At 56.6% G+C, this 21,375-nt stretch overlaps 3 protein-coding genes across 7 annotated transcripts in view; 2 read left to right on the top strand and 1 right to left on the bottom strand.

The window, feature by feature from the left end:
* The first annotated feature begins 1,738 nt into the window (after window positions 1–1,738).
* VWA5B2 (von Willebrand factor A domain containing 5B2) lies at window positions 1,739–13,532 on the top strand. Its single transcript, XM_087439918.1, has 20 exons — window positions 1,739–1,858; window positions 2,742–2,887; window positions 2,973–3,143; window positions 5,032–5,251; window positions 5,432–5,589; window positions 6,117–6,248; window positions 6,481–6,605; window positions 6,993–7,148; window positions 7,536–7,646; window positions 7,727–7,935; window positions 8,021–8,132; window positions 8,641–8,826; window positions 9,703–9,874; window positions 9,966–10,282; window positions 10,791–10,980; window positions 11,084–11,440; window positions 12,258–12,395; window positions 12,490–12,573; window positions 12,653–12,897; window positions 12,984–13,532. The coding sequence occupies exons 2-20, from the start codon at window positions 2,749–2,751 to the stop codon at window positions 13,530–13,532; spliced, it is 3,771 nt and encodes a 1,256-aa protein (XP_087296044.1). The 5' UTR covers window positions 1,739–1,858; window positions 2,742–2,748.
* ALG3 (ALG3 alpha-1,3- mannosyltransferase) lies at window positions 10,315–19,659 on the bottom strand. 4 transcript variants are annotated; one of them, XR_015554467.1, is made up of 10 exons: window positions 19,430–19,658; window positions 17,329–17,428; window positions 17,084–17,231; window positions 16,814–16,974; window positions 16,206–16,326; window positions 15,286–15,491; window positions 15,056–15,131; window positions 14,281–14,426; window positions 11,669–14,136; window positions 10,315–11,477 (listed from the first exon to the last, which is right to left on the bottom strand). XR_015554467.1 is itself a non-coding variant. In XM_087439920.1 (9 exons), the coding sequence occupies exons 1-9, from the start codon at window positions 19,623–19,625 to the stop codon at window positions 13,974–13,976; spliced, it is 1,317 nt and encodes a 438-aa protein (XP_087296046.1). In that variant the 5' UTR covers window positions 19,626–19,658; the 3' UTR covers window positions 10,315–13,973. The 4 variants fall into 4 exon arrangements, 3 of the variants coding, with proteins under 3 accessions (XP_087296046.1, XP_087296047.1, XP_087296048.1); XM_087439920.1 differs by having other exon boundaries at window positions 10,315–14,136; XM_087439921.1 differs by lacking the exon at window positions 10,315–11,477 and having other exon boundaries at window positions 13,973–14,136; window positions 14,281–14,423; window positions 15,035–15,126; window positions 19,430–19,659.
* A 657-nt stretch (window positions 19,660–20,316) lies between these two features.
* ECE2 (endothelin converting enzyme 2) overlaps window positions 20,317–21,375 on the top strand; it is a 35,532-nt gene continuing 34,473 nt past the window's right edge. For both annotated transcript variants that reach the window (XM_004424639.3, XM_004424644.2), the window contains exon 1: window positions 20,317–20,542. In XM_004424639.3, coding sequence (XP_004424696.1) covers window positions 20,347–20,542 — 196 coding nt within the window. In that variant the 5' untranslated portion in view covers window positions 20,317–20,346. The remainder of the gene's footprint in view (window positions 20,543–21,375) is intronic.

Genomic DNA, 21,375 nt, shown 5'->3' with positions numbered 1-21,375 from the left:
TTCCTGGGAGACTGTCTTACATCCAAGCTCTCCTCAGGACCAAAGACAAGGACCTCTTTTTCCATTTCCGTATGTTTAAGGTCCCCTAATGACTGCTCCTTGCAGCTTTGTGTTTGGCCTGAGGGCCACCTGTAGCTCTTGGTTCATTTGCAGAAGGGGCAGAGCACAAAACACCCATGGGGAGGTGGTACTGCCTGGACTTCTGTGGAGCCCTCAGGGCAAGGGCTGGTCCTGCCTGGAGACCTGATCACCTGAAGGGCCTATCAGCCCACTCACCATCCAGTGTTTCTCCCCCAAGCCTAGAAGAGGGAGCCTTACTCAGAATGAGGCTGGGGCGGTTCAGCAGAGAAGGGAGGAGAGGGCTCAATGGAACCATGGCTCAGGTGGTGTGGAAAGAACAGGCTGGGACCCAGCTGAAGCTCCCTGTGGGCTGGATCATTGTGAGAGTGTCTATGCTTCCTGTATCATCCTTGTGAATTTCCACCCATGAAGTTCCCTGGGAAAAGGCCAAGCTATCTCCACCATGCTAAGTGGTTTGAGCAAGGGAAAGTGTTGAGTTGAGGGCTCAGGTGCTCAAGGAGGCAAGGGATCCCAACTGGGGCCAGTATGTTGGAATCAGAAGGATGGAGTAAATGAGGAGGGCTGAGAAGGCTGAGTCTGGCTTGAAAGCCTATTCCTAGCTCTCCTCAAGCTCTCTTTCCAGAAGCTGAGTGTGGCCTCTGCAAGAAAGCTTGCATGGGTGACCCCCAAACATGGTCCCTTCCCCAAGACTTCCAGAATCTCCCTCAGGGATCCTGGGAGAGGTTTTACAGACTTCCCTAATCTTTTGCAGCAGAATACTGTCACACCGCATGAAAATTCTGCCAACAAGCGACCTTTTTACAAGCAGGCATGTTATCTCCTGCGAGTGCTGCAGTGATGGGGCGGGGGTCAGTGCTATGATGGGGGCAGTCTGCAGCCACCAGAAGCCTCTGCAGGCTAGAAGGCCTGACTTCCAAGGTGGTGGACAACCGAAGGGATCAGGGAGTTATAGCCTGAGGGGGTGATCTTGCCCACCCTCCCCACCCCGAGAAAACGTGAGAAGATGGTACTGTAGTAATGGGAAGCCTGGCTGCTTAGGGGTGGGGAGAAGTCCCTGCAATGATGGGGGGTCCCTGCTTGGAGTTAGTGGTCATTGAAGTGATCACAGGAGCTGAAGATACCTACAGGGATGGGGGACGGTTACTGCAGTGATGAAGGAGCACTTTGCAAAGGAAAAGGGCTGGCTTCTTGGGGAGGGGTGTTCTTACGGTCTTGGGCGCTGAGGTTCGCTGCAGTGATGTGGGAGGATCACTACAGTGATGGAAAGCCTAGCCAGGGCGGGGAGTGGGGTGACACTGGGACAGCTGGGGTCGCTGCAGTGCTGGAGGGCTGCAGACTGAGAGGCTCTGCTGCACTTGCGGGACGCCTCACTTCCTGAAGGACGGAAAGGGTGGAGTCTCGGAGGTCTCGGTCCCGATTTGATGGGGGCTGTGCGGCGGCGGGAACGCGGTCCCTGCACTGCGGTGCTCTGTCTGGCTCTAGCGTCCAGGGCTGGCGCGGAGGCTGTACCGCGCCGGAAGGAGGCGGGGAGGGGGGTGCATCAGCCCCCCTGCAGCGGCAGGCGGGGCCGAGACCCGCTGGAGGGGCGGCCTTCCCGAGCGGGGGCGGGACCAGCGCCCGCAGGGCCGACGCCCCTGCGCGGACTCAGAGCGGCCGCGGCAGGAGTCCGGGGCTGGTGCCCCGCAGGTGCCGTGACTGAGTGCGGCCCGGGGCACAGAGGCTGCACCACCTACCCTGGTCCCGGCGTGGTGCCCAGAACTCCGCAGAGGACGCGACGGTGAGGCTGGGGTTGCCCGCAGGGAAGGGGACGATCCCTAGACCCAGCCCGCAGCATTCCCTGACAGCTCGGCTGTGGGTGCGGCGGCGACTGCAGCCGCCCCCTACTCCCAGATCAGCTCTGCCAGGGTGGAGAGAGGTGCCCTGAACGGATCCCACGGAATCCTCTGCCCCAACACCTCTCCCGCTCTTGCCTCCGAAAGACCCCCTCCTTTCGCTTCCCATCTTGTTCTTCCCAACCCAACCCCCTCCACTCTGGCTTGCAGCCCCTCTCAGCGCCTCGGTCAGGTGAGGCGCCGGAAAAAGAAAGACTGCGGCCATTGGGATCCCCATCCCACCCCGCCCCTGCTGTCCCTTGCTGGGCTGGGGGCACCCAGGAGGATGCTGGCCCTTTAAACCCTTGCTCCCCACCCAGAGCATCTTCCATCTCTCCGCCCGCGCCACTTCCAACAGCTGGCAGCCGCAGGGAGCCCCGGGGGGCCGGCAGGTAGGGAGGCGGCGGTGAGGCCGGGGAGAGGGTGATGGAACAGCTGTGACACCCCCCCGCCCCTAGAGGAGCCGGTGGCGGGACTGCTGGGCGCCCGGAGCGCCAGTTAATCATTAACCCTCCGCTCCCCGGGTCCCCGCGCTGCCCGGAGCTGCGCTCCGCCCCCGGCTTCCCAGGTAACTGGGGAGGATGCCCATCTAGCCATCGCCAATCTCTCCCTCCTTCCCTGCCCTCGCCACCTGTCGGGCGAGAGAGAGCGCCCGGCTCAGCCTTGCGCCCCCTGCAGGTCTGCGTCCCAGTGCCTGAATTAGATTCTCCCCGCCGGCTTTCAGGAGGGTGGGGAGGGGCGCCCTGGACTCACCGTGCGTACCCCTTCATCGAGCACCTCCTCCTCCAGGGGCACCATGCCCGGGCTGTACTGTCCCTCCAGCTGGACGCCGCTGCCCCTCACCGACTCCTGGGTCCGGGCCTGCGCCAACGGCCCGTGCCTCAGCCTGCGGGCCCGGCTAACCTACCACAACCCGCAGCCGCAGCCGGTGGACGGTGAGGTCCGGGCGGGGCGCGGGGTGGTGGGGAGCGAGTGCCGGGCGGGGTCCGACGCCGTCTGTGCCCCCCGCCATCGCCCCAGGCGTGTTCGTGTACCCGCTGGCGGAGGCCGAAGTGGTATCCGGCTTCGAGGCGGAGGCGGCGGGACGGCGAGTCTCCTTCCAGCTGCAGAGCCGGCGCCGCTTGCAGGCCGCTTGCTGCCGCGCGCTGGGCCCCGGGCTGGGGGCCTCCACGCCCCGCCGCTGCGCGCAGGGTGAGTCCGGGGCGCCCCCGCCCCGCCCCCTGAAAGCCAGCCGCACTCTGGTTCCTGCACCTGCTCTGCGTCCCGCCCCTCCCCGTCCCCACTCCAGCTGCTGATTTTTTCATTCATTGATTCATCCCTTTATTTGACAGTCGTGGACTGGACACCCGACTTCGACCAGGTGCTGGGGCAGTGTGACCCAGGCCTGACATGAGGTTGGCAGCCAGGGAGACAGGCACAGCAGGCAGTCGGCACGTCTGTCTCGCCCTCTGGGGCGTTAGCTCCTGAGCCTGGGACAGGGCTTTGGTCTTCTCCAAGGCCCAGCATCTCTCACAGAGTTTGGCACAAAGGGGCTCAGTGAGTGCTGAGTGAGGAAGTGGAAGACCGCCCCTGTGCTAGGTTTTGTGGCTTGCTCTTCATTCTTTCATTTATTTGTACATTCATTGGATTCCTGCATATGGGATTGACCATCTGGGTAAGAAGAGGGATAGAATCCAGGGGTGTTGAGAGTTGGCATAAGCCCAGCAAGTTGTTAGAGGCCAGAGTGAGCTCTGGGCTGAGGCCCCAGGAATGTTCCAGAAGGAAGTGGAGCCAGCATTTGACTGAAAGGAAGGGTAGGACATGCTGATGAAGCAGAGAGGAGGGGAAAGGCACTCCATGCAGGGGCAGTGGTGTAAGCAAAGGTTTGGAAGTAAGTTATACTGGGTGATGGTAATAAAATACCTCCTGTTTATAGCGATTTACAGTTGACAAAGCACAGTCACTTGTATCACCTCATTTGAATCCAGAGAGGTATGTAACACAAGTGTTGTTCTCCTTCCCCCTTTAATAGCAAAGGGCTCCTACGTGTTGGATGCTTTGCATACATTATCTCATTTATTCCTCACCACAGTCTCTGAGATATAGTTATTATGACCCCCATTTCATGGATGAGGAAACTGAGGCTCCTCAAAACAAGCAAGTTACCAAAGGACAGAATTAGAAGTCACAGAGCTGAGACTCAAAACCTGATGCTGTTCTCCCTCCACCATGTCAGGCTGTCCCCAAGCCTCAGCTGGCTGGGATGGGGGTCCTTTTCTTCCTTCTTACCTTCCTTTCTTTATCCTCCATCTGTTCTTCCCTTCATTTATTCAGCAAGTATTTCTCGAAAGAATGGATAAATGATTATTGTGGCGAAGTGAGGTGAAGTGGGGCTGAAAAGGTAGGCTGGGGCCAGACCATGTAGGGCCTTGACTGCCACTGTACACCTGGTCATTTTTCCTTCAGCAGCAGTGGTGACTCCCACGACTCCACCAGTCCCCAAATAAACCCACACTCTGAGTAAAATGGTGTGCTTGGTATGCAAATGCAGCTTTATGTCCTCCAGCCAGCTTCCAAGCAGATTACTGCTCCTAAACTCCTCTTGGGTAGAAAATTCTGGAGCCACTCCTAGTGGGCAGTCGGGAGCCTCTGACCCATCATGAGCAGGAAATTTGTGAGCAGGGTGGGTCCCAGGCTACGGGAGATGTCAGTCCACAAGGGAGGGTCCTTTGGGAAGATGACACCCAAAGGTTGAATGGGTAGGGGCAGGCAGGAGAAGAGGGGTGGAAAGTATGGGTCCCCCAGGATCTTGGGGGTGGTATAGACATGCCCCCTTCTCCTCCTCAGCCCTCCATTAGCAGTGATGTCACTTCTCCCTTTCCTGATGATAGCCGCATCCTTCTACCATCAACTTGCCTCTTCTACCATCGTTCATCTCATGCCTCCATCGTGCATCATCAATGCATTAGCCCAGTGTCCCTCCAACCTCACCAAGTCCCCCTTGTCCAGGCTCCCCTGACTCAGTGCCTGCTCCCACCCCTATTTTCCCCCATCTCCTCTGCTTCCTGCCCCCTCTGACCTCTTTTCTCACTCATCATAGGTCATCTTGTCTTGGATCTGGCCCAGGCCCAGTCCACACTGGTGCTGCCCACTGGCCTCATTGCCGCAGCTGGCACCATGACAGTGACCCTGCACAGCAGCCAGGAGCTGCCCTCAAGGCCAGATGGGGTGCTGTGCGTGGCTCTGCCCTCCGTGCTCACCCCGCTGGCCCTGCAAGGCCCGCTGGGGCCCCCCAGGCCTCCGGGGCTCTGTGACGACAGGTTGGGCCTATGGTGATTCTCTTCGTCCCTCCCTCGGCTTCTCTGGGTCTAGTGCGGGTGAGGGGGCTTTGGCAGGGGACCCCAGGGAATGGGCAGGATGGGGAAGGGCTGGGGCCAGTCAGCCAGAGGAGCTAGGGGCCTTGGTAGTGGCTCAGTGACCCTCCTGGTCCTCCCTTCCAGCCCTACCAGCTGCTTCGGGGTGGGCAGCCCTCAGGAGGAAGGGCTGGCCTGGGAGGAGCCAGCTGCCCCTCCGGACGTGTTCTCAGGCCCTGCCCGCTGCCCTGCCCCATACACCTTCTCCTTCGAGATGCTGGTGACCGGGCCGTGCCTGCTGGCAGGTGGGTGACCCTCCCAGTGTAGCTGATGGTAAATAATTCAAGGCTTGGGGATGGGAGGAACACAAGACAAAAAGAAGACAGGGACCGAAGCGTTGGGAGCCTCCAGTCTCACAGTGGGAGCATTCCCTGGCCGCTCCCACATAACACACACACCCCTAGGTTTGTCAGTGTAATTTATTTATATCCCACTCCACTCACCAGTGGAAAGAGAGATGCTTACAATGAGACCAATCCAAGTGATGAAGTGGAGTGTCCTTGTGCAAGAGGTAGGAGAGGATGCTAAATCAGCAATTGGCTGATTTGTAGCTCTTTGGCCAGCTAGGAACAGAGCTGGGAATCCACCTCCCAGCCTTTCAAAAGCAGGGTCACCCCTTGTCCACCTGACCCTGTAGATTAGGCTCTGAGAGTTGAGCCAAATCAGTCATGATCCCTGCCCACACCACTGTTGTCTGGGGAGGTGATATTTGCGCTCAGTCCTGGCTTGGGGTGGGGTGATCCACACCTCTCCCTGCCTCTATGTCCCTCAGGCCTGGAGAGCCCCTCTCATGCTCTGCGGGCAGATGCCCCTCCTCATGCCAGCTCTGCAGCCACCATCTGTGTCACATTGGCAGAGGGCCACCGCTGTGACCGGGCCTTGGAGATCCTGCTGCACCCCAGTGGTGAGAGATGGGGGCACGCAGTGGGCCAGCTCTAACCTGCTTCAGGACCACCTGGGTAGCATTTTTCAAGTATATATTTCTGGGCCCCAAGCCAGATGGACCACATCATCTGTGAGGGGGAGCCCAGTGCTGCAGGGAGGCTGGACCTGCAAGGTCCTCCCAGGGCAGTGGGACTGGGCAGTTGGGATCCAGAGGCAGGCACTTCCCTGGCAGAGTTGTGTCTTCTTCCCAGAGCCCCACCAGCCGCACCTGATGCTGGAGGCCGGCAGCCTGAACTCAGCAGAATACGAGGCCCGGGTGAGGGCCCGCCGAGATTTCCAGAGGCTTCAGCGAAGGGACAGTGATGGGGACCGGCAGGTATGGCTGCCTGGGGGCCTGTCCTGGCCCCTGACTTCACTACTGGCTGCATTTGTGCATGAGGAGCAGGCGAGCAGACTCAGGTTGGGATGGAGGGGGGCCTCTGCTCTCAGCAGGGCCTTTCAGTAGCTGCCACCACCATCCCAGAGGGCTGATGAGTATTGTCACAGGAGGGCCCTGGGATGTGTCTCAGAGGATGGGGGCTAGGTCTGACATAGGCAGAGGACAGCCACTTACCTCTGCCCTGGCCTTTATTCAAATGGCTACAAAAAGGTGCCCCCTCCAGGTGGATTAGATACAAAAAGTCCCTGGGGCTGGGTCCTGCTGGCAGCCCAGGTTGGAATGACACTAAGCCTGACCCAGGATGACTCGGGGCTCCCATCTCAGGTGTGGTTCCTGCAGAGACGTTTCCACAAGGACATCCTGCTGAACCCTGTGCTGGTGCTGAGCTTCTGCCCAGACCTGAGCTCCAAGCCTGGACATCTAGGCTTAGCTACACGGGAGCTCCTCTTCCTGTTGGACGACAGCGGCGTAACACACAAGGCCTGTGGGGGCACGGTGTGGGCAGGGCTGGGGGTTGGGTCTGAGGTGGGCTGGGGGCAGCCTCTTGAAGACACACACACACACACACACACACACACACGTCTCTCTCTCTCTCATACTCTCTCTCATACACATACAGGCATCACTCTCAGATTCCAAGAGCCTCTCTCATACATAAAGTTACATTCAGACACATCTAATCCCAAACCCAGGTGTCATGTACACCTCCAGAGTCACACACACAAACGTCTCTCACATGCACTCAGAGTCTCCCCAACACTCCTAGGTTCTCACTCAGAGTCTGGAGAAAGCAGGCAGTCGGTGTCCCTCACTCTCTACCAGTGCCCGCAGGGCCTGCCTCACGCTGTCCTCCCTGGCCCTCCCTAGGATGCCATTGTTTTGGCTGTGAAGTCACTCCCGTCCCAGACGCTCATCAACCTGGCCATGTTTGGCACATTGGTGCAGCCCCTCTTCCCAGAGAGCCGGCCTTGCAGTGATGTGAGTGTGGTCCACGGATCTGGGGGCCTGGTGGAGATGTTTCCACCTAGCATGGCCCAGCCTGTGCCTTCTCTCTCCAGGACACCGTGCAGCTGATCTGTGAGAGCCTTGAGACCCTGCAGGCTGCAGGGGGTGCCCCGGATGTCCTGGCTGCACTGGACTGGGCCATGGGGCAGCCCCAGCACAGGGCCCACCCTCGGCAGCTGTTCCTGCTCACTGCTGCCTCGCCCATGGCTGCCACTACCCACAAAACCCTGGAGCTCATGAGGTGGCACAGGGGGGCAGCCAGGTATGGGGCGGGCAGAGCGAGGTGCCTGAGATCGGCCCTCTCAAGAGGTTCCTGAGGGTCACAGCTGCTTCCCTTCCCTCGTCAGGTGCTTCTCCTTTGGGCTGGGGCCTGCCTGCCACCAGCTGCTCCAGGGTCTGTCTGCCCTCAGCAGGGGCCAAGCCTACTTCCTGAGGCCCGGGGAGAGGCTGCAGCCCTTGGTGAGCTTGAGCCTGGGCCCTGTTCCCCACTCCTGGAAGCCCGTCTCCCAAGTTACCCTGAGTCTGAAACGGAGCCCAGTCAGGTGGGGGGGGTCTCTGGCACTCTGACCAGGACTTCTCCTCCACTCCAATCCCTACTTTCCCTTGAGATGCCAATCAGGGGGGAGCTGCTGGAGCTGCTGTGGGTGTTTCCGGAAGCCAAAGGTGGGGGGTCATGGCCTCCGACCACTCCCCAAATCTTATTCTCAGTTTTGTCCTGGTACTGAGCCGTATCCTGGAAAAGTCTTGCTCATCCATGTGGCACAGCTCAGGCCAGGAGACAGACCAAGCCCTGAGGACTGACACTCAGTCCCTTGTTTGTCCCTACCCCCACTCCTTCCCTGACCCCCGCCTGACCCTGCTCCCCTCAGTCCAGCGGCTGGGCAGATGGCATCAGGGGAAGGGCAGCTCTGTCGGCTGTGTGGCAACTCTTTCTCTCCCATGACCTCCCTCCGGCCACTCCTCACAGCTGGTGCAGGCTCTGCGGAAGGCGCTGGAGCCCGCTTTGAGTGACATCTCTGTGGACTGGTTTGTGCCCGATGCGGTGGAGGCGCTACTGACCCCCCGGGAGATCCCAGCACTCTACCCTGGGGACCAGCTGCTCGGTTACTGCTCCCTCTTCAGGGTGGATGGCTTCCGGCCCCGCCCTCCTGGGGTAGGCCTAGGCTGGGGTGTGGGAGGTGGGCCTGGGATGGCTGAAGCCCCCGCATCTCTTCAAAAGCCTTCCTCCATTCCCTGTGCCTCTCTGCCAAACTCTTCTACTCCCACCTAGGACTCCCCAAGATCACACTGGGCCCCCAAGGTGCCTGCAGCCTGCCCCTCTCATGAGGTCTTCCACTGAGTTGTCCTGCAGAGCATTGCCCTTGGCTTTTACCAAAGGTCACTAAAGCACACAGCCACAGAAAACAGCTCCCGCATTTGCTGTGAGATTTTTGTCAAAACTTGCTCATTACTTCACACTTTGCCCTACAGAAAGCACCATTGGATTATCGCCCATAACATTCAGGGACGGATGGAGCATAGTCTAGATGAAGTCTCAGATCCCAATTCTGCTGTGTGCTAGCCATTTGATTTTGGGCAAGTCACTTAACCTCTCTGAGCCCACTTTCTCATACTGATTTTTTTATAGGTTGTTGTAATTAGAGGTCATAATGTACTTGCTCTTGGTAGCATACTTGACGCACAGTAGGAGTTTGAGAAATGATAGTTATTTTTATTATGAAAAGCTCTAACTCTCCAGGAGAAATGAACATGCTTCCTCCTTTTTGATCATGAGAGCCATATAATGGACTGTTTGCCTTTTTGCCTGGCTGCCAGGGAGCTCAGGGCCAAACCTGAAGCTGGGCCACAGCAGCTCCAGCTCTATTAATCCCATAGTTGGCACATATGCTTCCTCCTTCCTTAGTCCTGGGTTTTCATTTCTGGTTTATTAACTTTACTGTCTCTTGCAGTGAGCCATCTTAAATCCTGTTTGGAAAGAGTTTATGAATAACTACAGTCTGCTTTTTTTCCAATGACTATCTCTTTCTAGGGCCAAGAGCTTGGCTGGCAGAGCTTGGGTGGCTCTGTGTTCCCATCCCCAGAGGAGGTACCATCTGCCACCAGCCCTGGCACTGAGCCCACTGGCACCTCAGAGCCACTGGGAACAGGCACTGTGTCAGCAGAGCTGTCCAGCCCATGGGCTGCTGGGGACTCAGAGCAGAGTGAGTGCCCAGGTGTATGTGTGTGGCTGTGTTGGAGGAGGAGTGGGCAGTGGGAAAGCCCAGGGCTGGGGTCTATTCTCCTGCCTCCCAGCAGGTACTGATGCTCTGACAGACCCAGTCACGGACCCTGGACCCAACCCCTCCTCTGACACAGCCATATGGCGCCGCATCTTCCAGTCCTCATACATCCGGGAGCAGTATGTGCTCACCCACTGCTCTGCCAGCCCCGAGCCAGGCCCAGGCTCCACAGGCAGCAGTGAGTCCCCCGGCTCCCAGGGCCCTGGCTCCCCCGAGGGCAGTGCTCCCCTGGATCCCCCTTCTCAGCAGGGCTGCCGCAGCCTGGCTTGGGGAGAACCTGAAGGCTCCCGCTCCTGCCCCCTGCCTCCACCCCCACTGGCTCCAGTCAAGGTGAGATTCAGTCCACATCCATTTACCACGTATCCAGCAAACCATTTATTGACCATCTGCCGTATGCCATAAATTGTGCATGGTTACTATGAAGTCTAGCTGAAGAAATAGATGGGTAAATCTATAATGATGATACCATGCAACATACAGTGAGGAGCACAGGGACATGGTTTCACGGGGGCTCAGAGTTAAGGTTACTAACTGTGTCTGAGGGAGTCAGGAAAGCAAGAGTCATGTCTGGAAGAAGAAGTAGAAATCAGCCAGACAAAGAGAAAGAAGATATGAATAAAAACAGAGACAAGCAACAACCTCAAGTGAGAAAGAGGGCATGGAGTGAGATGACGGTGGGAAGGGTGCTGGGGCCAGAATGAACCTGGCCTTACTGCTAAGGGTGGTGAGCAGCCATCCAGGGTTTCAGACAAAGGGGCATGTGGTCAGTTGTGTGTCTGTGTTTGGAGGCCAGGAGCTCTGCATTCCTTGACCAGTGGACCCCACTTCTCACGTGCAGGCTGGGGCCTTGAGTGCTGAGGTGCTGGGCCGTCGACGCAGAGCAGCTTTGGCTGGCCGAAGCCTCTCATCACCCCCAGGCAGGGTGAACCCAGTCCTTGGCCGCCCCCGGCATCCCTCTCTGGGTGCAGCCCCAGATGGGCCAGGCCCTGAGCCAGGGCAGCAGCTGGGACAGGGCTTGGATGACTCAGGTAAGCATTAGATGGAGAACTGGATTCTGACACCAAGGAGGCCTTGGGGAGGTAGAGTCCAGGGCACCACACTGCCCCTGCCCCTGCCATTGTCTCTCCCCAGGAAACCTGCTCTCCCCGGCCCCCATGGACTGGGACATGTTGATGGAACCACCCTTCTTGTTCACAGCTGTGCCCCCCAATGGGGAGTCGGCCCCTCCGGCAGTGCCACTGCCTCCCCAGACTCCACGCTGCCATGTGGTGATCCGGGCCCTGTGTGGGGAGCAGCCTATGTGCTGGGAGGTGGGTCTTGGGCTAGAGACACTATGGGGTCCTGGGGACGATGGCTCACTGCCTCTGTCACCCCCTGAAAGAGAAGGTGCTTGGGATCAAGCACTCCATCGGCTGACAGCAGCTTCTGTGGTCCGGGACAATGAGCAGCTGGCTCTCCGACGAGGAGCCGAGACCATGGCTGACCGGGGTGAGTTGCTGGTGGGCCCAATCAGGGCCCAAGGAGACTGTATGGGGCAGAGAGTGGCAGGGCAGAGAGAAGCAGTGGCAGAGGTCTGTGTGTTTGGTCACCCTCTATATCTCATCTTGCTCACAATTTAAGGTGGCTCACCCACATTGACAAGAAAAAAAATAAGTAAGGCAATGGAAAAAAAGGATAAAAAGAAGCAAAGAATGAGGTTATATTAAAGATGCATACCATGAGGTTATGTGCCCTCGCAAGCATGGGACCCAAAACTGGCAAGCTTTCTAGCAGCCAACACAGAGGGAAATGTGATCCTGTAATGATTCACAGTACCTATAACATAAAAACAAATCTGTCATTCAGGAAGACTATTAAAATTAAACAAAGTTAAAATTTCAGTTTTTCAGTTGCACTAGCCACACTTCAAGTGCTTAATAGCCACATGTGACTGGTGGCTACCATACTGGATCACAGATACAGATGCAGAACACTTTCATCATTGCAGAAAGTTCTATTGGACAGTGCTGAGTGGATGGAAAAGGCACCACAGTTGATGCTTCCTGTGGGTGGTGTACAAAACGATGAATTTCTGGGTGGCCAGGGGGCCTAGCCCTGCTATGGGTTGAGGGTTCAGCCTAACCACTCTTGTCAAAGTTGGGAGTCTAGCTGGTCCTGGCCGAGAAAGAACTCCACTTTGTTCAAAAGTGGACAGAGAGAGAAACTATGGCGAGCACTGAGATTTTTTTCCACAAAGCCCTCTGTGGAGGGGAAGTGGTGGGCGTGCACCCGCTCCTGTTCAGCACGCTGCTCCTTGGTTTCACAGGCCATGCCCGGAGGTCCTGGCTCCGAGCCCTTCAGACAAGCAAGGTCAGCTCTGCCCCCTCCTGCTTCACCTGCCCTGTAGCTGTAGACGCCACCACTAGGGAGGTCCTGCCCTCAGCCCTGCAGGTGCGGAGCTCAGGTAGAGTCCCTCCTGGGTGACCTCTCAAGTGCCACACCTCACCTCACTGGCCACCCTCCTGGACAAACTTCACCCGTCTTCTGTGCCCCTGCAGAGCCAGCTGAACCCCCAGGCACCCCTCCTGCCTCTCAGGGCCATCTAGAGGCAGCTCCTCTGCCCACAGTTGTCCACTCTAAAGGTAACACTCAAATTTGAGGAAATGGTAGGGAGCAACCTGGCTTCAGGACCACCACTGGCACTGATGGGCTCCATTGCAGGACTTCAGGGAGGCGCTCTAGCAGGCGGCTGGGACCTTGGCCGAAATGGCAACTCCAAGTCTGCTTTGGGGGACCCTGCAGCTCCCACCAGAGGTCCTCATCGCCTGCCCACCCAGCCTCCCTCTAGGCTCAGCCTGGGCCGTCAGAAGGCCAGAGGCCCAGACAGCCGTAGACTCTGCAGCCCCAACACTGGTCAGGCCAGTGACGGCAACAGTGAAGGCAGCGACCATGACTACCTGCCCTTGGTGAGGACTCGGGAGGTGGAGGGTGGCATTGCCAGGGCCAGGGCACTGTCTCAGCTCGCTTCTCCCCCCACCTCCTCTCTCCTCAGGTGCGCTTGCAGGAGGCGCCAGGCTCCTTTCGCTTGGATGCGCCCTTCTGCGCAGCAGTGCGCATCCCACAGGAGCGCCTGTGCCGCGCCTCGCCCTTCGCTGCACACCGTGCCAGCCTCAGCCCCACCTCGGCCTCGTCTCCCTGGGCACTTCTCGGTTCTGGTGTCGGCCAGGGCGACAGCGCCACGGCCTCCTGCAGCCCGTCACCTAGCTCGGGCTCTGAGGGTCCAGGCCAGGTGGACAGTGGGCGGGGCTCAGACACTGAGGCCTCGGAGGGGGCGGAAGGGCCCAGTGGTGCCGACCTGCAGGGCCGAACCTGGGCCACCGCCGTGGCGCTTGCATGGCTGGAGCACCGCTGTGCCGCCACTTTCGGTGAATGGGAACTGGCAGCAGCTAAGGCCGACTGCTGGCTGCGGGCCCAGCACCTGCCCGACGGCCTCGACCTGGCTGCCCTCAAGGCTGCAGCTCGGGGTCTCTTCCTGCTGCTGCGCCACTGGGACCAGAACCTGCAGCTACACCTGCTGTGCTACAGCCCAGCAAACATGTGAGGGCTGCCCAGTTGCTCAGGCTGGCGCCCCCCAACAGACTCAAGTCACTGCCACCCAGGGCCGGCTTCTTGGTGCTGGGAAGGGGTGGGCTGGTGACAGCCTGCCCCCACTGCTTCTTATTCTCTTCCCAAAATCCTCTTGCCCCCACAGAAAGTGCCTGCCTGTGCTCTCTCCCACTCCTCCCACCCCGTGCCCCTTCCCCTCTGAGTTCTGTGCAGTGCAGTGGGAGAGAGCCACAGTCCCCAAAACCTATGCAATAAAGTGCCTCTTAGGACTGCCTGAATGAGTTCTTCATCCGCCACGTGCATGCCCCTCACAGCCTGGTCCAGGCACCTCCATGTAGGCTGCACAGAGGTGGACTTGGTAAGGTTTATTGGGAAGGGCACAGAGTCCATCCCCATCCAGGGTCCTGACAATGGATTGGAGGGGGAGAGGTGGACCTCAGTGGGCTTTCTTGCTGTGCTGGACGCTCTTGGGGAAAGGCTGGGGGCCCAGCCAGAGCTGCAGCAGGATGACAGCATGGCATACGTGCAGGGCAGCAGAGCTGCAGGACGTGGATGGGTATGTGTTCCAGGAGAGCTCAATGAGCCCCAGCACCAGCAACCTGGAGATGAGAAATAAGCTCCAGGTTTTGTCCAGTTTCTAGGCCTTTAGCCCTTTAGCTCACCCCCAGCACCTCGAGGCTCACAGCCTTGGGATGAGGGGCTCCCTAGCCCTTCCCACTCCCCCAGGTTGTCCCGGCTGGTACCTGAGCAGGTGTGTGAGCCAGCGTGCAGGCGTGGCCCACAGAAGGTAGGGCAGTGTGTGGAAATACCAGACGTAGAACTGGTAGTGAAGGGAGCGGCTGAAGCAGATGCCAATGAAGTTGGAGGTGAAGAGTGTAGAAACGATCTGTATGCAGTGGTCAAGGCCAAGGGCAGGAGCAGAAGAGGCAGGAGTTGGGGGGTGGGGGGGGCGTGGGGTTGTCGGGCAGGGAAGTTTCAAAGCAGAAGGGCAACAGTTTTGGGTTAGATAGCCCCCTGGCTCTGCCATTCCTAAATGCAGACCTTTGGGCAAGTTTCTTAACCAATCTGCACCTGTTCCTCAATCTAACGTGGAGACAGTAATACCCAGGGCCGTAAGGCCTAGTGAGTTCATCACTTACTAGCTGTGTGACCTTGGTAAATTACTTAACCTCTTAAAGCCCTAATTTTGCCACCTGTAAAATGGGTATAATAAAAATACCTCCCTATCTCAGGGTCTTCTTGAACTTTAAATGTTAGAATGTATGTAAATCTCTTAGAAAGCACCAGCACTCATAATGGCAACTCAATCATATTCAGAATTAAGAATAAAATATGCTTAAATATGTAAAGCGGTCAGCAGTGTTTGGTACAGAGTAGGAGCTCTATGCATGGGCCCTGTGGCTATTACTGGTACCTCCTTTTCCCTCCCCCAGGTCACCAGCCATCCAGGGCTAGATGACTAGGACCCCACCTGCACCAGGAGAGGGCAGGACTTACCTTCCTGATTCAAAGGATATGATTGGGCGTGAGGGGCTGGGGTGGAACCTTCCTTTTGGAGGGATCCTTCAGCAGCGACAGGATACTTTCGCCTGTCCTGGGGAGAAGCCGTTCAGACATTTATCAAGCCCCCATTGTGCGTCAAGCTCTCAACTCACCGCCATGAGCTCAAAATCTCCCCCAAGCAGCCCCTAAGGCCTAGGCCCTTCACTCCTTCCCCCATCTCTGCCCATGGCACTTCTCTTTCTCACCTGTGCCACCTGCAGAGGGCAAAGAGCAAGAGCAGAGTGAGGTGGGCAGCCAACAGTGCCAGGTGGAAGGCACGATGCAGGAAGAGGGCCTCTGGGAGGAAGCGCCAGTTCACTGTCCAGCGGAAGAGAAACTGGCGACCAAGGTCAAAGGAGCGGGATAGGTAGCCGACGGGGTTCTCCAGCAGGAAGGGCAGCCCCAGAACCACCTGAGGATAGGTGTGATGTCAGCAGAGCTGCCCAGGCTCACCTCAGCATCACGCTAACCACCGAGGGGAGTGGGAAAGGTTGTAGGTCTCAGAGGTTCTCTAATTCCCACCAGGACAGTAGGAAAGCCAGGCCCCCACCCAGGCTAGAGCCTGGGGCCAAAGAAGCTGTGGAGGCAGGTAATAACAGTGCTTTAAGTTTGGATTCACCAAGTCATAAACGGGCAGAGCTAGAAAGGCCCTCAGAGACCATCTAGCTCAATACCCTTATGTTACAGCTAAAGAAACCAAAGCCCAGGGGCCAGCCCGGTGGTGTAGTGGTTAAGTTCGCACGCTCGGCCTGGAGTTTGTGAGTTCAGATCCTGGGCACAGAACTATACACCGCTCATCAAGCCATACTGTGGCAGTGACCGATATACAAGATAGAGGAAGACTGGCACAGATGTTAGCTGAGAGACACTCTTCCTCAAGCAAAAAGAGGAAGACCGGCAACAGATGTTAGCTCAGAGCCAATCTTCCTCACCAAATAAATAAATAAATAAAGGAACATAAAAAAAAAAGAAAGAAACCAAAGCCCAGAGGTAGTGGCTGCCCAGCACAGAATCAAAATCAACTCCAAACCCGTCTCTTGGCTTTGAGGAAGTCTCAAGGATGGAAGGAGGCCGGTCACAGTGGCCTCCCCTTCATTAAAAAAGGGAAGGGGTGAGGCGGGGGTACCTGAAGGACAGCACAGATGCCCAGTTTGGGGAGGGCCCCACGGAGACCGAACTGTGTGAGAAGAAGGAATAGTAATCCAGGGGCGAAGAGTAGCACGTTCATCTTCACAGAGACTGCCAGGCTGGGGTGGGTAGGGGAGAGGAAGGGTGGAGATCAGCTCCAGGGCCATGCATCCCACCCTGAGATGTACTCCCCACCATCATGACAGCAACTCCTCCCCTCCCCTGCCAGCAAGCTCTAGGAGGGGACCCACACTCTGAACTGCTGGAGGGAGGATAACGCAGCCTGGGAGGAGGCTGGGGGTAGGGAGCAGACACCTAGTCTCTATGCCCAGACTGAGACAGTATACATACATTGAGTATTTAGAATGGGCAAGGACCAACTCCAATAACAGATGCTGTCTGGAGGGAAGAGAAGATGGGAAGAGGGGCTGTGTATGTTGGGGGTTGGACGCAGAGACTTTCTATAGATCCTGGACCCGCCTAGCAGGGCCCTGACTAATCCACATTGTCTGGCCACTCCCTTACTCTCTCTGCTGTGGAAAATTGGGGAGCAAGTGATGGAAATTTAGAAAGTGAGAGAGGGAGCCAGAAGGGAAGGGTGTTGACCTGAAACAGCAGCAGCCCCAGCCCCAGCGCTGGGCCAGCAGGAGGTTGATACTGAGGAACAGCAGCGCCATGGCCACCGGGTCATTGAAGAGCCGCAGCACAAAAATGGAGTGGACACGGTAAGAGGCACAGCACATGAAGAAAAAGACGAAGGGAGGTACCTGAGAGGTGGGCACAGTGGGGAACAAGGTCAGCTTACCAACTCTGAGCCACCTCTGCTCCCCAGCCCTCCCCGGTTGGGGTCCCCTGGTCCTGGTAGCATGGACTCACTTTGCAGGTCTGGTGGTAGATCAAGAAGACAAGCAGCAAGGTGGCCAGGTAGAGCACAGCAAAGATGTGCTGGGCCATGCGGATGTCAGTACCCTGGCCAGTAGCATAATACAGCCCCATAAAGATGTACACAAAGCCGGCTGGGTACCTAGAAGATGAAAAGGAATGTGATTCTGGGTCAGGCCACCCAGCCTGGTATCCAGTCAGCCCCTTATGTCCTCGCTGAACCTCCTAACCCCACTCACACAAGAGGTCCAGTGTCACCCTGCAGTTGGGTATAGTCATAGGTGCCGTTGATGACGCCCTCTACTTCGGCCATGTAGGCCTTCCAGTCGATCTCTGTATCTGGAAAAGGACAGGATGGTGTGGTTACTTCCAAGTTCAGAATTTGTCTGCCCCCTACACCTCCAGCCCATCAAAGCACAGAGTTCCAGCTCATTCCCAGGACTTCTATCACAATGCCTTATCTAACTGCCTGTCTGACATTTTCTGGGTGAACCCAGACAACTCACTCAACATGTCTGTAATTGAACTTGTGATCTTCACCTCCAAATTTGCTCTCCTTCCTGGGTTCCATGAATGGCACCATCAACATCCCAGCTGCCCAGGTCACAAATCTGGGTAACATCTTTCATATTTCCTTCTCTCTCATTTCCCACCACCACTCACAAAATCCTGTCTATTCTTCATCCTAAATATCTCTACTATCTCATCTTTCTCTGCTATTACATACCCAAATTTGGGCCTAACATAACCTCTAGCCTCGAAGATGCAATAGCTTCCCAATTAGGCTCCTAGCTTCTGCTTTCACCCCACTATAATATATTTCCCACCCTGATATAACAGAAATCACATTAGATCTCTGCTTAAAACCTTTCAAGGATTCTCCAAGGCCTTAAGATAAAGACCAAACTCTGTCATTCCCATTTTTAGAAGAAGAACCTATGAATCAATGAGGTTAAGTGACTAACTCAAGATCAGTGAGCTAGGAAGGGTAGAGTTCAGACTGGAACTCATGGGGTCCTAAATTCTTTTTTTTTTTGTGAGGAAGATCAGCCCTGAGCTAACATCCATGCCAATTCTCCTCTTTTTCCCGAGGAAGACTGGCTCTGAGCTAACATCTATTGCCAATCCTCCTCTTTTTTTCCCCTTTTTCTCCCCAAAGCTCCAGTAGATAGTTGTATGTCATAGTTGCACATCCTGCTAGTTGCTGTATGTGGGACGCTGCCTCAGCATGGCCGGACAAGCAGTGCATCGGTGCGCGCCGGGGATCCGAACCCAGGGCCGCCAGTAGCGGAGCGCACGCACTTAACCACTAAGCAACAGAGCCGGTCCCTGGTCCTAAATCTTAACCATCATGCTAACTATACCCTTAACAAGGCTTACAGACCCCTTCATGATCTGGTCTCAACTTCTGCAATCCCTTCCCTCAGTACTACCCTCACTTGATTTCTATGTTCCAGCTCTAAAACAGTTCTTTCAGTTCCTCAAAGGATCCAGACTTTCTCTTTTGACTGGAGGTTTTTGAGAGAGGATCCTCTCTGCCAGGAGCACTTTCCCCCCTCCCCTTTTCTCTCTTTGCTCAACTGGCTAGCTCTTACCTTTCCAGGGAGACTCTAGGAAGCCTTTCCTGATGCCTCAAGTCTGGCTTAAGCGCCCTCCGGTGTCCTTTATAGTACCCTGGCTTTCTACTATCATGAATATGACACATTGTAATTTTCTGCTAACTTATCTTTGTCCAGACCCACAAACCCAAGTAGGAAATCTGTCTATCTTTTTCACCACTGTACCCCTGGCATCTAGCATAGTATCAGGCACTCAATAAACGTGTTGAATTATTTGTCTTTAGCAAGAAAGCTTTAAGCCCCATGTCTAGATTCAGCCTGGAAAAGAGCCGCCAATAATGCCAAACGGACTCAAGTGGTCACAAAATGCCGTCGTTGAGAAGAGACTTGCAAGATTTCAGCTTTGAACAGAGAGGAAATTGAGACCCAGCAGGGGAAGCGACGTGCCCAAAGCCACAGAGACAAGCAGCAGCAGCAGCAATACACTAACTCGGACCCAGGTCTTCTGACGTTCAGGCTGGTTTACTTTCTCAGCCTGGCAGGCTGTATGTTCAGGACAGACAGCCAATCTCTAGGGTCTCCCCTTCCGTCGTGAAGGAGGGATTAAGATAGGGTTTGGTTTTCTGTGGAGCAGGCTTGGAACTTGGGTAAAAGACATGGGTTTGCAACTGACGACTGAGTAGGATCTGGGGTATGGGTTTGAGCTCCGAATCTGGCTCCCAGTTTGGGTCGGCGGTTCGGGTCCCTCTCCCCACCCTCCCCTCCCCTTCGGCGCACTCACATGCCACCCTGTGAATGACCCAGAAGGTGATGCCCACCTCCGCCAGGCAGAGGCAGGCGGCCACCAGCAGCGTGTAGCGCGGCTCCAGCAGCAGTAGGCGCCGCTCCTGCCAGGCACGCCGCAGCCACTGCCCGCAGACTCCCACTGCCCGGGCTGCGGGAGCCGCCCGGCCACGTTTCCTCAGGCCCGCCGCCATCTTGACGGTGCGCCGCTCATGTGGGCCCGCCTCCCCGGAAGCGCGACACTCAGGCACTTAGGTTCCGCTCCCCGCGCCCGGCGTCCCAGCCGACAGAGTGCTGATCGGAGTTGTCAGAGTCCTTATTTTGAATGGTCTTTCTCTTCAGTACATACTTAGGGCACACAGGTGCTAATGTGGATCGAAGGTTTGCCTAGAAAAGTAACATTCCTGTCCGCGCCCTTCCCCCTCCCGCCGGCCTGTGTTGGGAATATCTGTGTTCATGCAATCTCTCCTAGAGGACAAGACCTGTGTCCCTGCCCCTGCTGCTTCCCCTCAGAGTCTTCTGGGTGCTCAAAACTGGAAAGAAATGAGTTTTTCATTAATTTTCAGACTTCTTAACGGAAGGAGCCGGCCAAACTGTGAGAAGGCCCCTTATGAGAAGGGGCAGTGATAAGCTGGAGTGAGTCTGACACCATGAGTGTGGCTCAGAAGTGAGCGAACGGTACAGCCGGAGAATTCAGGGTCTGGACGATATGGTTTTCCCAGCCGGAGGATTTTTGGAAGCGCGCTTAGCAGGGGACGGAAGTTCCACGTGTTTATGTTGAGCATCTGCAGGTGGTGGGCGGAAACACAAAGGCCACGCCTCCTACATTTCGCCATCCCGATTGGCTACATAGGGGGGGCCAAGCCCCGCCCAAAGGTGCCGGCCGGCTGCCAGGCGGGCCTTGCAGCTGAGAGCATGGCCTCTCCAGGGGTCCCCGCGCTTCAGCCAGAGTTACCAGAGCACAACTGCGGGTACCGAGAGGTGCAGTACTGGGACCAGCGCTACCGAGGCGCGGCTGACTCTGCTCCCTACGAGTGGTTCGGGGACTTCTCCTCCTTCCGTGCCCTCCTAGAGCCGGAGCTGCGGCCCGAGGACCGCATCCTCGTGCTAGGTGGGTAGTCCCGGCGCTGCCCAGCCCGGGTAGAGCTGGCTGGACCAGCCCTGCCCTGGCCTGGCCCCGTCCGCTTTCCCCGCGTCTGTCTGCCCCTCTCAGAGGACACCCCAGTCGGGAGCCAAGTACTTTCAGAATCTCGGCGGTGTTTAGCCAGGCCAAACAGAAGCCAAGAGATTCTTAGTCCGGGGGCCCCCTGGAGAAAGTCTGAGTCTGAGCGTGGTAGGTGACCCAGGACCCGTTCCGGACCCTCAGGAGGCAGCCTTGAGCACTGGAGAGCTCAGAGACCTAGTTCAAGTCCCAGCGCTAGTTGGCTGTGCGACTTAGGACAAGTCGTGAACTCGTTTTGAGCTTCAGATTCATTTCTAGAAATGGGACTGCGAGGTCAAGTCGGATAAGGCACATGCAGGGACCTCAAACACAATGCCTAGCGCTTTTCTGTTTGCGCCAAAGGGCACCCGGAGCCATTGTCACCTAGAAAGGGTTATCTCATCACTCTTTGAGCCCGAACTGAAACTTCGTCCTGCGCCCCTTGCGCAGTGAGGATGAGGACAGCGCCCTCTGAGGTGGGAGGGGAGATTGCAGCCCAGATGGTGCGATTCCCCAAAAGGCTGAGAGGTGCAGCTGCCCCCTCGGGGTTCTCTCCCACTGCCAGTCTTGGGGACTCTAGTGAAGTTTGATTGAACAACGGGATTCCTTCCAATTATATCTTTTGTTTTGGTATTTGTAAAAGCATGCATATGTTTAAGTGAAGTATTTCATATATATAAAAGAGACAGCTATAATACAGTATACATGTAAGGTATAAATAATAAATCTAATGTGTACCTCCT

This window comes from Ceratotherium simum, chromosome 15 (genome assembly GCF_057802395.1).
Source record: "Ceratotherium simum simum isolate JZ-2026a chromosome 15, ASM5780239v1, whole genome shotgun sequence".
NCBI classification, from domain to species: Eukaryota; Metazoa; Chordata; class Mammalia; order Perissodactyla; family Rhinocerotidae; genus Ceratotherium; species Ceratotherium simum.
Note: the sequence above shows the minus strand (reverse complement) of the source record. Positions and strands in the feature narration are given on the sequence as shown.

Bases quoted from the DNA above. Each gene is read 5' to 3' on its own strand.
- ALG3 (XM_087439920.1), bottom strand. From the start codon at position 19,625: ATGGCGGCGGGCCTGAGGAAACGTGGCCGGGCGGCTCCCGCAGCCCGG. The intron at 17,232-17,328 runs GTGAGTGGGGTT...TTCATCTTCTAG, and splicing joins GGTGACACTGGACCTCTTGT to GTACCCAGCCGGCTTTGTGT. The intron at 16,327-16,813 runs GTCAACACCCTT...TACCCACCCCAG, and splicing joins TGGGGCTGCTGCTGTTTCAG to CCTGGCAGTCTCTGTGAAGA.
- VWA5B2 (XM_087439918.1), top strand. From the start codon at position 2,749: ATGCCCGGGCTGTACTGTCCCTCCAGCTGGACGCCGCTGCCCCTCACC. The intron at 8,827-9,702 runs GTAGGCCTAGGC...ATCTCTTTCTAG, and splicing joins TCCGGCCCCGCCCTCCTGGG to GGCCAAGAGCTTGGCTGGCA. The intron at 12,574-12,652 runs GTAACACTCAAA...GCTCCATTGCAG, and splicing joins CACAGTTGTCCACTCTAAAG to GACTTCAGGGAGGCGCTCTA.